Source organism: Ichthyophthirius multifiliis (genome assembly GCF_000220395.1).
Source record: "Ichthyophthirius multifiliis unplaced genomic scaffold scaff_1120509250826, whole genome shotgun sequence".
NCBI classification, from domain to species: domain Eukaryota; phylum Ciliophora; class Oligohymenophorea; order Hymenostomatida; genus Ichthyophthirius; species Ichthyophthirius multifiliis.
In genome coordinates this window covers 9,752-26,985 of record NW_004086459.1, presented here as the reverse complement: position 1 = coordinate 26,985, position 17,234 = coordinate 9,752, and the positions used below count along the sequence as shown (strand labels likewise).

At 15.7% G+C, this 17,234-nt stretch overlaps 2 protein-coding genes across 2 annotated transcripts, besides 29 other annotated features; both read left to right on the top strand. All coding sequences in view use genetic code 6, as the record gives it.

Annotated features, from left to right (window-relative positions):
• Positions 1–1,298: 1,298 nt before the first annotated feature.
• Positions 1,299–1,673, top strand: IMG5_096510 (hypothetical protein; the record flags this gene model as incomplete). The annotated part of the gene is made up of 1 exon (XM_004035547.1): positions 1,299–1,673. One exon carries the CDS (start codon positions 1,299–1,301, stop codon positions 1,671–1,673), a length of 375 nt encoding a protein of 124 aa, XP_004035595.1.
• Positions 1,674–1,703: 30 nt separating this feature from the next.
• Positions 1,704–1,780: a microsatellite.
• Positions 1,752–1,780: a microsatellite.
• Positions 1,781–4,896: 3,116 nt separating this feature from the next.
• Positions 4,897–4,945: a microsatellite.
• An 893-nt stretch (positions 4,946–5,838) lies between these two features.
• Positions 5,839–5,863: a microsatellite.
• Positions 5,844–5,888: a microsatellite.
• A 337-nt stretch (positions 5,889–6,225) lies between these two features.
• Positions 6,226–6,292: a microsatellite.
• Positions 6,293–6,510: 218 nt separating this feature from the next.
• Positions 6,511–6,540: a microsatellite.
• Positions 6,528–6,683: a microsatellite.
• Positions 6,612–6,705: a microsatellite.
• A 721-nt stretch (positions 6,706–7,426) lies between these two features.
• Positions 7,427–7,492: a microsatellite.
• A 120-nt stretch (positions 7,493–7,612) lies between these two features.
• Positions 7,613–7,699: a microsatellite.
• On the top strand, positions 7,632–8,533 carry IMG5_096500 (viral a-type inclusion repeat protein; the record flags this gene model as incomplete). The annotated part of the gene is made up of 2 exons (XM_004035546.1): positions 7,632–7,646; positions 7,982–8,533. The coding sequence occupies 2 exons, from the start codon at positions 7,632–7,634 to the stop codon at positions 8,531–8,533; spliced, it is 567 nt and encodes a 188-aa protein (XP_004035594.1).
• Positions 8,534–11,297: 2,764 nt separating this feature from the next.
• Positions 11,298–11,395: a microsatellite.
• Positions 11,299–11,396: a microsatellite.
• Positions 11,397–11,963: 567 nt separating this feature from the next.
• Positions 11,964–12,006: a microsatellite.
• Positions 11,965–12,014: a microsatellite.
• Positions 12,015–12,698: 684 nt separating this feature from the next.
• Positions 12,699–12,736: a microsatellite.
• Positions 12,723–12,765: a microsatellite.
• A 378-nt stretch (positions 12,766–13,143) lies between these two features.
• Positions 13,144–13,183: a microsatellite.
• Positions 13,184–13,927: 744 nt separating this feature from the next.
• Positions 13,928–13,993: a microsatellite.
• A 680-nt stretch (positions 13,994–14,673) lies between these two features.
• Positions 14,674–14,748: a microsatellite.
• Positions 14,738–14,782: a microsatellite.
• A 24-nt stretch (positions 14,783–14,806) lies between these two features.
• Positions 14,807–14,900: a microsatellite.
• A 602-nt stretch (positions 14,901–15,502) lies between these two features.
• Positions 15,503–15,554: a microsatellite.
• Positions 15,555–15,678: 124 nt separating this feature from the next.
• Positions 15,679–15,835: a microsatellite.
• Positions 15,836–16,051: 216 nt separating this feature from the next.
• Positions 16,052–16,099: a microsatellite.
• Positions 16,092–16,139: a microsatellite.
• Positions 16,093–16,135: a microsatellite.
• Positions 16,093–16,137: a microsatellite.
• A 968-nt stretch (positions 16,140–17,107) lies between the features above and the next one.
• Positions 17,108–17,178: a microsatellite.
• Between the last annotated feature and the right edge of the window lie 56 nt (positions 17,179–17,234).

Below are 17,234 nucleotides of genomic sequence, written 5' to 3'. Positions count from 1 at the left end.
TATTCTAGAAATTAAATCGTTATTTCAATTTTTTTTTTGGAATAGTTTTTTTAGCTTTTGTATTTGTATAATTAATTATGTATTCTACATTAAAATTCGGTCATAATACAGAGTACGAGAAACAAAACAATCATTTTTAATTTATAAGATATATTGATAACAATTTGTCTACAAATCCAATCGAAGATATATATCTAAGTAAATCTTCATGTAAAGAAAATTACGTAAAAGAGCATTTATATACATTTAGGGGTACCTACGCAGGCTGTATTAAAAACACTGTAACTGCAACTACTGCTAATCCAGATATTTATAAAATTTCAGATGAAGAAAATATAGAGGATGATATTTAAGACTACGAAAAATGCAAGGAAGGATACAATTATGTATACCCAATAAGCAAAGCTAAGCTTTATATGTGGAATAATTATTACGTATGTGTAAAAAGAATCCAAAAAATCGTATATATTTAAGAATAAGTGAACAGAGTAGGGTATGTAAATTGTCAAAATAAAATTTATGTTTTTGGTACATTAGATTAATGCCCTATATATTCAATTTCTTTACCCGAAAATGCCGATTTTTAGTAAAACGAAATCCAGTTTGTAATATCGAGGAATTATGATTAAAATAATCCTAAATAGCCTTTATAATTTATTCAGATTAGCTTAAATGGAAAACCTTGCTATAATTAATAAAAAGATAATGTCATTAATAATTCGAGTGTACATCCTTTATATAAGCAAGATTTTTTCGATTGCGGAATATATGGGTAGGATATTGAATATAGTACGGAAATATTGAATGCAAAAACGATTAAATTCTTTGATTTTTTAAAAGGAAATAACATGGAAAATTTAATTAAGGATAGTGGTATTTTTTTCGATAATTATTTCAAAGATGTGTCTGTTTAAATTGTGGCTAGAAGAAAGATCGCGTTTAATAATTTTAATTGCCATATGTTTCCGAATTATATAAATACTATAAAAGATACAGAATATAAAATCGTCAAAACAGGAAATTTTTATTATATTTTTAAAAGTATTATTGCTACTTTGATGTTGGTTTTTTTGTTAATAGAATTTAAGATGGTCTGTGGGGAGGATGATAAATTACAAATTATGTCTATCTTTTCAAAGTTCTGGCTATTATTGTTTAGTTTGATTGTTTTTATAGAGGGGATATATTATAGGAAATATTATGAAATTTGTGATTAGGGACATTAAATTTATAATGATTATGGAAAATCGGATAGTGTTTGTTTTGCTAGTTAGAATTTGAAAGAACTATTATCAGATATGCCTAATTTATTGACTAATTAACACGCTGGATATACCGATATAGCCATTTAAGGGTTTGCTTTTGGAATTGTTGTTATGATTATGGTTTTAATTTTTGTAATTATTTAAGTTATTTTATGGTACATGCTTAAAAAGAGAGGAGGAGAATATGATATTGGGGATATGTTTTTGAATAAAAAATAAAGCTAATAAGATAGTGATAATGATGATAAGGATTAGGATGATGATGAAAAGACGAAAATTAAAAATTTAAAAGAAAAATTGGTGGAAAGTTAAGAATAGAATAATGATAAGGATAAAAAAAAGAAATAGAAAAAGAAAAAAAAAGAAATTTAGATGACTGAGATTAAATCTTAGGAATCATCAGATTGATATATATTATTAATAAAATATTAATATTGATATTTTTATTTTATATTATATTATTTTTATAAATATATAATATTTTTTTATATATATATATATATATATATATATATTTTATTTAAATAATTTAAATATTTTTTTTATTTTTTATATAATATTTTGTTTTATATAAAAAAGAAATATTAATAAAATATTATATATAATACTTAGAAATTCAATTATTAAAAATATTATTTATAAATATATATAATTTTACTAAAATATTAAAAAATTAAAGATATTTTTTTATAAACAAGAATCCTCAAAAATTACTTAATAGCTTTTTTATAAGAAATTTGAATAAAAATTAATTTAAATATAAATTTAATATTACTATTTGTAAACATTCAAACTTAATTATCAAAATTATATTAAAAATATAAAATTATATATCATTTTATTTACAATATTCTATATATTTTATATTAAGCTTATCATTTATTTTATAAATAAATTATTTTAGCTCTGCTTTCTGTTAATTTACTCCTTTTTAGATTTTTAAAAGGTTCATAATATGAAAAGCCATGCTTATATTCGCAGATAATTACAGGGAAAGACAACAATTTATACTATAACCACTCAATTTGTGTAAATTTACTGATAATTGAGAACCGAAAATGTTTCAAAATATTATTTTCAAATTAATAATTTAAACTATGGTTTTAAAATTAACAATAAGTGCTGGGAAAATGTCACATTTAGTATAACTTTTTTGAAAGTTTTATCAGCTTTTATCAATATAAGAATAAATTTTTCAAATACTTTCTATTTTTAATGAAAATAGTTATCTTATTTAAGATATATTTTATCAGATAATTTAAGCTAGGAATGCTTGATAATTTCTACGAAATCCTATAATCTAGAGGCTTTTTTATAATCTCTATACTTATATAAATTTTTGTTGTTAATAAATAAGTCATAAAGCTATTCACTTAATATTTTTTTTTAATACTTGATATAATTTTTTCTTTTAATATATTTTTAATAACTTTAATTAATATAAATTGATTATTTATATATATATTTTATTTTTCTTAAAAAAAAAGAAAAAGAAGAAAAAATGGAAAAACAATGGAAAAACAAGAATTTAACTGAAAAATTATTAAAAATAAAGCTAAAAAAATAAAATTTAAAAGCAGAAATTTTATTTTTGAAAGCTTTTTTTTATTTTTTTTCGTTGTTTCTTCTATTTATAAAAATAATGATATTTTTTATTATCAAATTGAAAGAAAAAGTTTTATAAATATAAAAAAAATATAATTTTTTTTAAATTAAATATATATATATATATTTATATACGTTGTATATTTTCTACCAATATTTTTAAATTTATTTATTTTATATATTTTTCCATTATTTATTTTATTAATTGTTATTACTTATTATTTTTTTAAAAAAATAAAAAATAAAAGAATAAAAATTAATATAAATAAATGAGTTAAGAATAAGATAATTAAAATGAATCTTAAAATCCGCCCTAAGTTATAATTATACCATAAAAAACAATGAAAAATCCTCTTGATTTCGTGCAAACAAAAGCAAGTAGATTTGGGAAAGTTTAATCTTCATATGCGATTCCAAGCGAATCAGATACTGATAGTGATGTTGAAGAAATACGTTTGCCATAATCACATAATAGAAGAAAATCTAAAAGCATAAGATTAAATAAGTGTCCATCCAAAGTTTCTCATCCAATCGAAAATTTAAAAAAACAATTTAATATAACAAAATTAAAATATAAAATAGAAAAAGATAAGAAAGAATTAAATTAATTGAAATTGTTTGAATTTTTTTGTTTTCTTAATAATACTATTTAAAATTAATAAAACGAGGAAAATATGGACATTCTTTAAAAAATATTGCAAAATCTAGAGGAAGAATTCGAATAATTTATAAGATTTTTTAAATAATAATAAAAAAATTAAAACAATCAAGTATTTTTTTTTTTTTTTTTTAGAAAAAAAAAAAAAAAAAATATTTAAAAAAAACTATAATTTTTTTATTTTTTTTTTTCAAAAAAAAAAATAAAAATAAAAAAATTTATAAAATTTATTTTTTTAACAAAAAAAAATATTAGTTTATATCGGAATGTATAATTAAAACTGAATATTTATAAAATAAGCTTTTGGAATCATTTTATCAAGAATAAATTGAGAATTAAATGTGCAAGAATCAAATTTAATTCAAACAAAAATTAATTGATGAGTCAGAAGAATAATTAGTCACTCAATAGACTTCTTAGGAATGTATTCAATATTAAATTAGTGAAAATTAAATATAATTAAATGAATAGGCTAAATATTTATAAATTAGTTATAATAATTTGTAAATAGAATATGATAAATTAGAATTAAGGAAAAACTCTTTTGATGAATAAGATGCTAAAATAAAAGAGTTTACTATCATTCTTTAAGAAAATAAGGATAATATTAAATTCCCCGATGATGATATTTTCAATTAAAATATTTAAACTAGAGTTGAATTAGAATAAAAAGTAAAATAATTAACTAAATTTAATAAAAGCTTAAGTTAATAAAATAAAGAATTTAAAAAATCGTAAAAAAAAAAAAAATTATAAAAATATTTATGTTTTTATTAAAAAAAATATAAATAGATTATAAATATATAATGAGAATAATAAAAAATTAGAATAAAAACTTGAAATTGAATAAAAAAATAATAATCTTATAAAATTCCTTGATAATTGTGAAAATGATAATGAAAAAATATAATAATTAATTGATTAGGTTTAAAAATAAAATATTTAAATATCCGAATTGAAATAAACAAATGAAAAATTCGAATAATTATCATTGTTTTCATAATAAATGACTAATATTTAAATATAAAACTCAAATAATATAATAGAAATGGAAAATGAGTTTTATTAAAATTAATACAGAGATTTTGAGATTAATATTATTAAGGTAAAAAGTGGAATTATAGAGGAAAAAATGTAAATCGAAAATGAAAAATTATAAATATTTTAATAATTTTAAAATACTCTTTAAGAAAAAGAATAATTAAAATTAAAAAATGAAAATTTAATTAATGAAAATGCAAATTTTAAACTTTCTTATAAAACATTCGAAAAATAATTTAAATAGTAAAATTATTTTAAATAAAAAAAAACTTTTTTTTTAATTTCTTTTCATATAAAATAAAGAGCTGTAAAAGAAAGAGATTAACTTAAAAAATAATAAACAGAAATAGAAGAATAATAAAAAACTAAAGAATAAGATATATAAAAATACGAATAATAATAAAAGGATTTGGAAACTATTAAATTAGAAAAAGAAACAATTGAATAACAATTGAATGAAATTTAAAAATCTTATTAAGAAATTGAAAAATAATACCAAGTTGTTTAGGAATAAGTAAAGAATAATTAAACAAAAGATGAATTAGAAAAAATAAAGAAGAAATAGAAAATTTAAAAATAGAATTATTATAAGTAAAATAAAACTATGAATAAGTTTAATAGTAACAAGAAAATATAGAAAAGGAAAATAAAGCATATAAAGATTAATATAGGATGATAGAATAATTATTAAAAGTAATTTTTTATTTTTATTTATTTTAATATTTGTTAATAAATAAATAAGAAATCATTAAAAAAAAGTGAGCAATAAAAACAAGAATTATAAAGACTTTAATAATAGACTAATAAATAAAATATAAATTAAAATGAAGATTTTGATTAATAAAATGAAAATAATAAACATATTTAAAATTTAGAAAAAATTAATAAAGACCTTTAAATATAAATAAATGATTTAAAATAAGAACTGGAATAATAAAAGGAAGAAAAAACAAATGAAAAGTAATAATTAGAAAAAATTGTTTAATAAAATTAATAAAATATTGCAGAAATTAATTAGGAAAAATAAATGGAGAAAATGGAAAAAGAATTCGAATAAGAAAAACTTAAATTTGAATAATAGAAGAATTAAATTTTAAAAAAATTAAAAGAAATGTAAAATGAAAATTATTATCTTTAAAAATCTTCAAATTCTATAATAACAGAAAACGATTCTTTTAAATCTACTTTTAAAACTTTTTAGAAATAATTTAAAGTATATTTTTTTTATTTTTCGTATATATAATATAATAAACAAGGAAATTGTCAAAGAAAATAATAAATTAAAATAATAAATAAGTGAAAATAATTAAAAAAATTAATTATTTCAATAAAATTTATCTTAATATAAAGAATTATAATGGTAATATTAAGATTTATCTTGGCAGTTTTAAGAATATAAAAATGAAATTGAAAAATAGATATATAATATATAAGGAATATATGATTAAAAAAATTAATTTATGTTGAAATTGAAAGTTAAAAAAAATTAAAAGAAGAAAAAATTCTTGAAAATGAAAAAATGCAAATTGAAAATTTAATGTTAAATAGTTAAACTTAAAATAATAACATCAAAATTACTTATAAAATCATTGATAATGAATTTAAAAAATTGATTGATGAATCAAATTTATAGAAAAAGAAAATTTGTAATTTAGGTATATAAATTATATATATAAATATATGTATATATATATATATTATATATTATTTATATTTATATATAAATGAGGAATAAATTTAATAAAATGAAGAAAATTAAAAAAGTTTTATTTAATTAAAATAATAATATTAATAATTAATAATTAAATATGAAATTATTTTATAAGAAAATAATTAATTAAAATAATAAATAATACAATAAAATTAAAATTAAATATAAAATAATTTCAATGTTGAAAATTCAAATATTATTAATTAGTAAAATAAAGAAATAAGTTTATTTTAATTAAAATTTGATTAATTAAAAGTTGAAAATGATAATTTAAAAGACGAAATAAATCAATATAAAGATTAAAATAATAAATTAAAACATAAAAAATAAAAATTAAAAGAAGATAAAGATAAACTAAAAAATGAATATAATGAATTAAAAGATGAAAAAAATAAATTAAAAGTTGAGTTTAATTAATTAAAAGAAAATTAATATTAATAAAAAAACTTAAAATATATATAAGAAGAAAAACTAGAAGAAATTAGAAATTTGAAATAATTATAAATTAATTTAGAATAGAATAAAATAGAGTTAGAATAAGAAAGAAATAATTTATCGAAATAAAAAAATGAAGTTAATTAATAAATTATCGATTATTAATAAAAATAATAGGAATTATAATATAAATTACAAGAAATATAAAGGACAAATGAATTGTTTATACAAAAATAATTAAAAAGTAATGAAAAAATAAAAAAATAAAAATAAGAAAATGAACAAGAAAAATACGAACTGATTAAAAAAAATTAATAAATTTAAGAATATAAAGATTAGTTAATAAATTAAAAAGAATAACTGTAAAAATAACTTATTTAAATGTAATAAGAAAATTTAGAATAAAAATAATATATTATTTCATAAGTATAAAATAAGTTTTAGGAATAAAACTTTTCTAAACACGAATAAGATGAAAAAATTTAATAATTAAATAATTTAATGAATGAAAAGTAGTAAAATTATGAAAAGATAATTAAAGAAAATGAAATATTATTAGAAGATTAAGAAAAAAAAATTCGATAAAAAGATAATCATATATAAAATAAAAATATTAAAATTGAAGAAATGTTATAAGAATTGAATTAATAAAATATAGAATTAAGCAATTAATATTAAATTATAAAAGACTATTAAGGCAAGAATTAAAGCTTATAAGAAAAAAATATAATTTTATAGGAAAAAAATAAATATTTATAAGATAAAAATTAAGATTTAGAAAATAAACTTAATGATATTTAAAGAATTTAGAAATAAAAAATAAACGAATAAAAAAGAAATTTATCAAATTTTTAAGAAGGTAAAAAAGATAATATAAATTTGATTAGCAATATCATAAATAATAATAAGAATAATAATGATAATAATAATAGTAATAATAATAATAATAATAATAATAATAATAATAATAATAATAACAATAATTTTTTTTCTTCTTAATAATAATAATTAAGCATTTAAAAAAAAAAATCAAATCATTTTAATTTTATAAGTGACGATAAAGAAAAATTTTAAAAAAATTATTTCTAAAATTTTAAAAATGAACAAATTTCATAAAAAATTTTTAATAAATTAACATAGACTTACAAAATTAATAATACAGAAAATACTTCTGAATTTTAAATAATTAACAAATAAAATTAGTTTTTTTAAAAAACTCTCCCTACTTCTTAAATTAAAAATAATATTCAAATTTCTAAATCATAGGAATTGAATAAATATAATACTTTACCTATAAGTTTAGAAAAAAAATATCATTAAAAAGATTTATCTGAACCTAATAATTTAAAGAAAATATTACCTTATTACTAAGGAAATAAAAAAAATTAACTAAGAGAAGGTATTGGCTGCTAAGTTTACGAAAATGGGAATGTTTATGAAGGAGAATGGAAAAATGATAATAGAAATGGATATGGAATATTGAAAGATAATTTTGGTATTGATATTTATAATGGTGATTGGAAAAATGATATGTATAATGGGAAAGGAAGATTAAGAAATTTAAATGTTCAGATTTGTTTTAATGAAGAATGTGATGATTTTGAAAAGATTTTTAAATAATGGTAGTTTTATAGTGGTTAGTTTATTAATAATTTAATGCATGGGCAAGGTACTTTAATTATTTATGGAAATTATAAGTTCATTGGGACATTTGTTTAAGGAAAAATTAAAGGAGAAGGATGCTTGTTTAAAGATAATTTATAATTTGTTAAAGGGATTTGGGATAATTATGATATATAAGGAAATTATGAGAATTGATATATTAAATGAATATAATAAAAAATAAAATATATTTTTTTTATTTTATTCTTATTTATATTTACTAATTTTTTATTTTATTTTTTTCTCATTTTATTGAAATTTTATTTTTTTCTTTTTTTTATAATTTTTAATTATAATATATTAAGATACGAAAATATTTTATTATATCTTTTTTTAAAATATATTTATTATTTTTTATAGAAATGACGACTTATTTTTAAGTATAAGGTGTTTAATATATTCAAAGTATCTAAATTCTTATAAATATACAAATTTTATAATATTTTATGTTTTAAAGATAATATATACAGAAATGGGCCAATATAAGATAAAAATAAGAAATAATCACCTTATTGTTATTCTTTTAGAATGCCTATTAATTTAAATTAAAATTGTTTTTATTTTATATTTGATTTTTTGCCACATTAAGTAATCAATTTTTATATTGAAATTTAATTTTTATTTTTATACTAGCACAATTAAATTAATTTATTAACACATTTGATATAAATTTATTATATCAATTAATTGATTTTCGAAATAAATATTATTTAAAAAAATGAACTTTAAGTAATATTTAAAGAGTAATAAAAACAAGATGAAAAAATGATTTTATAATAATAAAATTAAAATAAAAAAGGACAAATACTGAATATAACATTGGGAAAATTAATATATAAGAATGGAATTAATTTATTTTTTAAAAGAATGAATAAAATAATGATAATTATTTGATTTTAAATGAGAAAAAAATTTAAATAAAAGATATTTTTTAACTTTAACCAAATTAATAATACAATATAAAAATTGGTAGATTATGTTTTTTTAATTTTTTGAGGATTTTATTTTTTTTATAAAAAAGCTTAAAACAACTAGTATAGTGGATTAATAAAAAATATTAAATTATAAGATTTTAATGATGAAAATAAAAAGGACAATTAAAATAAATTTTTATTTAATAAATTTTAAGAAAATTATATTTAACCTTTAAGATCTTTCGAAGAATTAAAAAATTTTAAATTCGAAGACGAAATTTTAAATATTTCTAAAATTCCTTTAAAAAAAACTCATAGAAAAAAGGTAAAAAAATTTTTTCTTTTCTTTTTTTTTATATTTTTTTGTCATTTTAAAAAATAAAAATATAGGATAAATCATAAGTAATTGTTTGTCATGATATGTGTGGAGGATATACATAAGATTGTTTTTTAAAAAGTTATAAACATGAAAAACATAATTATAGATTTTATTAATGGAATATGACAGATATTTTTATTTATTTTAGTCATTAAAGAGTAACCATCCCTACAAGAAGTTACATAGAAATATGTCATTAAAACGGAGTTAAATGTTTAGGTAGATTTTATATAATTGTATATATTAATTCAAATATGTATAAAAGGAACAATTATAACAGAAGATACGGGGGGTGAAAAAGAAAATGAATATTTACTTTCTTAAAGCGAATTTTTTATTGAAAAGCTAATATAATTATGTAAACATTATAAATTTGACGGTTATTTATTAAATTTTGAGTCTAAGTAATATTATATGATATATAATTTTTTTTTTTTCTTTACTTTATATTAAAGAGTTTTAAATGCTTATAAATTATGTGATTTTGTACATAAAATCACTTAAAAAATACATTAAGATATTCCTGGTTCATTAATAGTTTTTTATGATAGTATAATATCTGATGGTTCATTAAGATGGCAATCATAATTAAATTAAAATAATAAAGTATTTTTTTTTTTTCTACTATAAATTTTTTGTTAAAAAAAAGATGTTTTTTGAATCAAGTGATTATTTTTTTACTGATTATCATTGGAGTTTAGATAAGTTATATTAGTCTATGCTTTTTGCTTAGAAATAAAAACTTAAAGTATTTACAGGTATTGATATTTTTGGAAGAGGAAGTTATGGAGGAGGTTAATTTAATACAAATATTGCTCTAAAAGTTTTTTTATTAACTTATATATATTATTGTTATTTTTTTATTTTTTTCTTGTTTTATTACAAAAAGGAAATTTTATAAGCCGGAAGTAGCATAGCTTTCTTTGGACCAGGATGGACTTATGAAGTTGGGGGAGGAATGGAAAATAAAGAGGCTTTTTTAAAAAGAGAAAAATAGTTTTGGAATGGGATTTAGTATATTGAGCTTTTTAATTGCAAAAAAGATAAATGGAATAATGTTATTAATAATGGTTAAGGTTGGAATATAAATAATGAAGGGGAAGCAGTGTATTTTTTTTACATAATTTAATTTATTATTTAATCTTTGTTAAATAAAAAGTACATCTTCTGGTTTTTGTGTAAGAAATTTTTAAGTTTAATTCGATTAAAATTTAGATTAGAAATAAAAAAATTAGGGATTTCTTTACTTTTATTTTTAAGTTAAAGGAACTCCTCCAAATTGTTAAGATTATTATGTATTTTTTTTATATATAATATTAAAAATATATATTAATAATTTATAATGTATATTAAAGTATTCATGTATTGAATTATATGATTAATAAAATAATTTAATATGTTAATTAGATTCTAAAAACAAAATTATTAAATAAAATGTGACTAATTTTATGCTTTAATTTGCAGATGTAAACATTTATTCTTTAACAAACTCTAATTGGCAATAAATATAACTGGAAATTCCTTTAGTTTAATTTCCTTAAGCAACTTATGCTATATTCTATTAATCTGGAAAAGATGCAGAATATTGGGGAGGTCATTATGGCAGTAGGTAAAAAATAAATAAATAATATATATATATATATATATATATATATATATATATATATATATATTATATTATATTTATTTATTTATTTATTTATTTATTTATCTATTTATATATATTTTTAATTTTTAAAAATTTAGATTTAAAAATGAATAAATTGGATTAAGAATTTATAATTAAGAAAAAGATTTGTGCAAAAATCTGCATTTGAAAAGATTTATAGAACTTCCTATATAAAGTTATTATAATGACGGTGTAGGTTAACGTTATTTTTTAAATGGTATTCTTTAAAGTTTAAAATTTTAAGAAAATTAAAAATATTATAATAATATTAATGAGTTTGATTATAATTTCGCTTACATTAATAAGAAAGTATTTTTATATTAATAAAAGTAAATATATAAATTTGTTTAAATTAAAATAAATAGATTATATCTTCTAATATTAGTTAAAATCATGGAAATAATTATAATATTTAAATCGATGATTCTTAAGCTTGGAATGGAGCAAGTAGTTTAAAAATATATGGATTTATAGAATAAAATAAAGTAAATACTTTATAAAAAATTAAATATTATTTTTTAATAAAATAAAGGATATTTTGATTAAATTAACTAAAGTATAATTAAATTAAAAAGAAATTTTTGTTGATTTGAATATATAGGATATAACAAAAGTAATAATTTAAATATATATATATATATATATAATATATATATATATATATATATCATATATTTTAAAAGTCTTTGAATTTCGAATGTTATTATAAATCAAATGATAAAAATCTAATTAAACTAAATAATATTCTGAGTAAAGAAAGAGATAATAATTGGGTAAGTCTTAATTTTTAATTAGAAAATTAAAATAATTGTTAAATTAAATCTTTTTATTTACTAATAAGTAGTAAAAATTCTTAACAATCATTTAAATTTAATTTAGGACTCAGTTCAATTTATGACGATTAAATAAAATAAAATTATAAATAAATCATAAAAGATAACAATTTAATTTTAAAATAAGTAAATATAAGAGAAAATAGTTAAAATATTTTAATTTGTGATTAATAATACATATATGTAGATATTAATATTCAATTTTAAATAGAATAGCATATTTTTAATATTGGAAAACTGATTAGAATTTTTATGTATTAATATTTATTTCTTAATTAATATATATATTTTTTATAATAAAGTAATGATTAATGGATTGATAATTGTTGTCTAAATGAAGAAGTTTTATTAGAAAATATTTAAATAAAAAGCAATTTTGAAGAAATAGAAATAAAATGTTAATTAATATTAAATAATGGATTCCATATGCCTTTATAAAATTTAAAGAAATATATATTTAAAAGAGAATGTCTAATATATTTATATTGAAAAACAAAAGTTTCAATAAATAAAATAATATACACATAATATTAATAATATAAATATTAAATATTATAAATATTACATTCTTTATTTTAATTATTATATTCTTTTAAAATATATTTATTTATTTTAAGTCATTTATAAATTTTCTTCTTTTAATTTTTCTAGATTTTCTAGTTCTTTTTTTTGATTTTTTAAATCGTTTTCTTACTAAATTGCTTTATTTTTTAAATTATCAAACTATCTAATATGTGTTTCTTAAAGTTTAATATTCCATTCTAATTTATTTTTTATTTTTATTTGATCTTAGTATTTTTATATTAAAGTGTTAATCTAATTTATTATTTTTTAACAGTTTTTATCTTCGAGAAAATCTTTTAAAAAATCTTATAATTCTATTTAAATTTTGTAATCTTTTTATTCAGAAAAATTAATTTATTCGCATATATTTTTCAAAAAAAATTAAATATAATTATATTATTGCTTAGAAAATTCATTTTATTCTATAAAAATATCATTTTTTTTATATTTTTAAAGTTCGTGTTATGTATTTTTCAAAATAATTTCGTTTTTATACAGTTAGTTTTCTGTTTAAGAGATTTTTTGATCTTTTATTAATATTTATTATTAAAAATATCTTTTTTTCCAATTTTAAAAAAATAAAAAAAGAGTTTTTTTAGACATTTTTATAGCTTTTTTTTATTTTTTCTCGTTTTTTTCTGCTTTGTATAAAAATATTTTTTTATTTAAATTTTCGTTTTCTTTTTATAACTTGTTTATTTTTTATAATAATTCATTTATTTCTGTATTCTTTTGGGATAGAATAATATTTAGATTTTTCTTTTCTTGACTTAAGACTTCAACGTTACAGTCTTCTTTGATTTTATTTAATTCCTTATATTGAAATTTTATATTTTGGTTTGATATATCGTCCACTTTTGCCCTTTCTGAACCGAAATTCATTAGTTATTAATTACTTATGTCATTTTAATTTAAAATTTGTGATGATAATTTATTTAAAGATAATGGATTTAGAAAATTGCTTAATTCCATACTTTGGCTTTTTTAAACTTCGGAATTCGGATCCATTTTTATATTAAAATCGCCTAACATTGAATCTTATATAATTGAGTTTTCTTTATTTTTATCAAAAGAATTAAATTCTGGATTTAAACTTTTATTTTTATTTGGAGTTGAAAAATCCATATATATATATGATTTTTTTTTTTTTTTGGAGGGTATTTTTATTATTATTAATTTAAAATATATTAAAAATAATAAATAAATAAATTATAAAACTAACTATATTATATATAAAAAAATTATTAATAAATAAATAAATATGAATAATGATAATTCTTAATAAAAGAAACATATTTTTAATTAAGAATACTATGTAAGTAACCATAATTAGTTTTTGGTACATTAAATGTATATATTTTATTATTATTGAAGACATGTTTGAATAAAAAAAATAAAAATCGTTTATTTATATTAAATTAATATTTTTTATTTTATTTTTTTAATATATTAGGGTTGATTAATAAAATGATATAATAAAAGAAAAAAGAAATTCTTAATAAAATAATATTAATATGGATTCGCTAAATTAAGTAATTATAAAAAACAATATGATTAATAATATATTTAATAATAACAAATTGAAAAATGTAAAAATAAATACAAGAAAAAATTATTTATAAATTATTTTTAATTATTATATAATATAGTCAAAAGTTAATAATACAATTTCGAAAAAATTATTTAATGAAAGTTTATAAAGTTTATAAAAATATTAAATATAAGAAAAACTCATTTTTAAAAAATAATCGAAATTTTCTTTAAATAAAACAGATAATTCAATATAAAGATAAAACTCGGCTTTAGGTATAAATTTTTAAATCGAAAAATAAGAAAACTTATAATTAGAAAATATTTTTAATAATAAAAAACGTTAATAATAAGAAGATGAAGTAGAAGAATAAAGATAATTTAATCAAAAAATGAAATAAAAATTGGAAAAAAAAGAATAATATGAAGAAAAAATAGAATAAAAAGATGAGAAAATCGAATATAATGAAGAATAAAAAGAAGAAAAAATAAAATAAAAAGAGGAAAAAATCAAATCAAATGAAAGAAAAATAGAACATAAAAAAAGAGAGGAAAATATATATAAAATAGAGGAAAATATATAAAAAATAGAGAAAAATATATAAATAAAAGATTAAAATATATAAAAAATAGATTAAGGAAATTTCCAAAAAAGAATTTTTATAAGCAACCAAAAAGAAAAATTATAAATAAATGTAGTTTCTCCAAACGAAGAAAAATTAGAAGAAGAAGATTTTTTTAATGAAAAAAATAATATAATAATAACATAAGAAGAGATTAGACATTCTTTTGTTAATTAGAAAAAAGATTTTATTAGGTTTAAAAGAAATTCTATTTTAACTTCCTCTTAATTAAAAAGTTTAAAATAACAAATAAAAAGTAAAAGCAAAATTGGAAGTAGAAAAATGCTAGAAAATTAGAATGAAAAAATAATAAATTTATATGGAAATAATAAAGAAAAAATAAATATTTTTTGGGAAAAAAATAAATAGGAATATTATGATTAAAAAAAAATTAAATTTTAAAATCAAATAAGTAACAGATAAAAGTTAATAAAATTTAAAGAAGAAATGAAAAAATAAGAAAATAATTAAAATTATTTTAATAATGGATAAAATATTATTATATAAAAAAATATGTAAAATTTATTCAATAAAATAATTTAGTATTTAAAAACAAAATATTAGAAAATTGAAAATGTTAAATAATAAAAAATTAAGAAAGAAAAAAATAAATAAGAAGTTTTTATTAATAAAAAAGAAGAAATATTAAATAATAAATAAGAAGACAAAAATCAAAGATAAAGCTAAATTTTGGTTATAAAAGTAAAACCACCAGAAATAAATGAAGTAAAAGAAAAATAAGAAAACAATAATAATTGTTAAACATTTTAATTTGTTTATTAAGAAGAAAATAATAAAAGTAATAACAATACTAGTAATAATAATAATAAAGATAATATTATTAATAAAAATAATGAAAATGAATATGAAAATGATATTAAAATTAAAAATAATAATAATAATAATAATAATAATAATAATAATAATAATAATAATAATAATAATATTGAACAGTAATTTGAAAATGAAATAAAAATTGCAAATCTTAATTCTTAATAAATTTCTGAAGATAATTAATTTCAATAATAATAATAAAATTTAGAGGATAATTAGTTAGATTTATATTAATTTTCAAATTATAATTGCATTTAATATGTTAAAAAATACTAAATTTTTAATTTTGAGAAAAATATTGATTAATCGAATAAATAAGAGCATTTTAATATATATATATATATAAATATATATATATATATATATGAATATATATTTTTTTATATTTCTTTTTTTATAATTTTTTTTATATATATAATTTTTAGAATTCCTATTTTGGATAATAATAATTATTTTAATTTAAATAATGGTAATATTTTTATGGACTTGAAAGAAAAAGATAAAAGTATTTTTTTAAATGAAGATTCTAATGATAAATAATAATTAGAACATAATTTTCAAAAAGAATATATTAATGAGAATTACATTTAATAAAAATAATAATAAAGTTTCTCTACTGAAAGTGTTAATTCTTAAGATGATTAAGAAGAAGAAATACAATAGGAAAGTTTTAATGATTTTTCGGAATACGAGGAAGAAGAACAGCTTTTTTTATTTGAAAAAAATTAAGAATTTGAGTAGGTTTAAGATGATTAGTTTAATAATAAAAATGAAGTTTAATCTCTTTTGATAGGAGGAGGCAATTTAAATTTATTAAAAATATAAGAGAGTCAAAATTTGTTTGAGAAATTGAAATAAATTATTATTCCCGTACTTTCTAGTATTGATTAGAAATTTATTTAAAGCATTTTTAATAATATTAGATATAAAAAAGATACATAAATTATTTAATTAGAAAAGAAAAAAAACTAATGTAAATTTGTTTTAAATATTATATATCAAAAAAATTAAAAAAAATTAAAATAATAATATTTTTATATAAAAATTCAATAAAATTAAATAAATATATATAGAAAATAAATTTAAAATAATAAATTAATTGATTGACAAATTAGATTAAAAAAGCATTTTTTTATATAGTTGCTAATTTTAGAAAGAAAATAAGGAAATTTTATATGGTAAATTAGAAGAAAATTACGAATTAGAAAACGAGTTTTTAAAAAACATTAGATAATCAGTTTTTTTATAGAATTTTTTTATATAAAATGAACTAAAAAAAAATAAAAAGAATACATAAAGAAAATCTATAACAATTACAAAAAATAATTAATAAAGGCAAAAATTAGAAAGTAAAAATAGTAAAAGAAAAACATCGTTTATTATAAATAATAATAATAATAATAATACTAATAATAATAATAATAATAATAATAACAATAACAATAATAATAATAAAGATATTTATAATCTCAATAATAATACTAATCTTGTTAATGTAGATAGTTAAAATA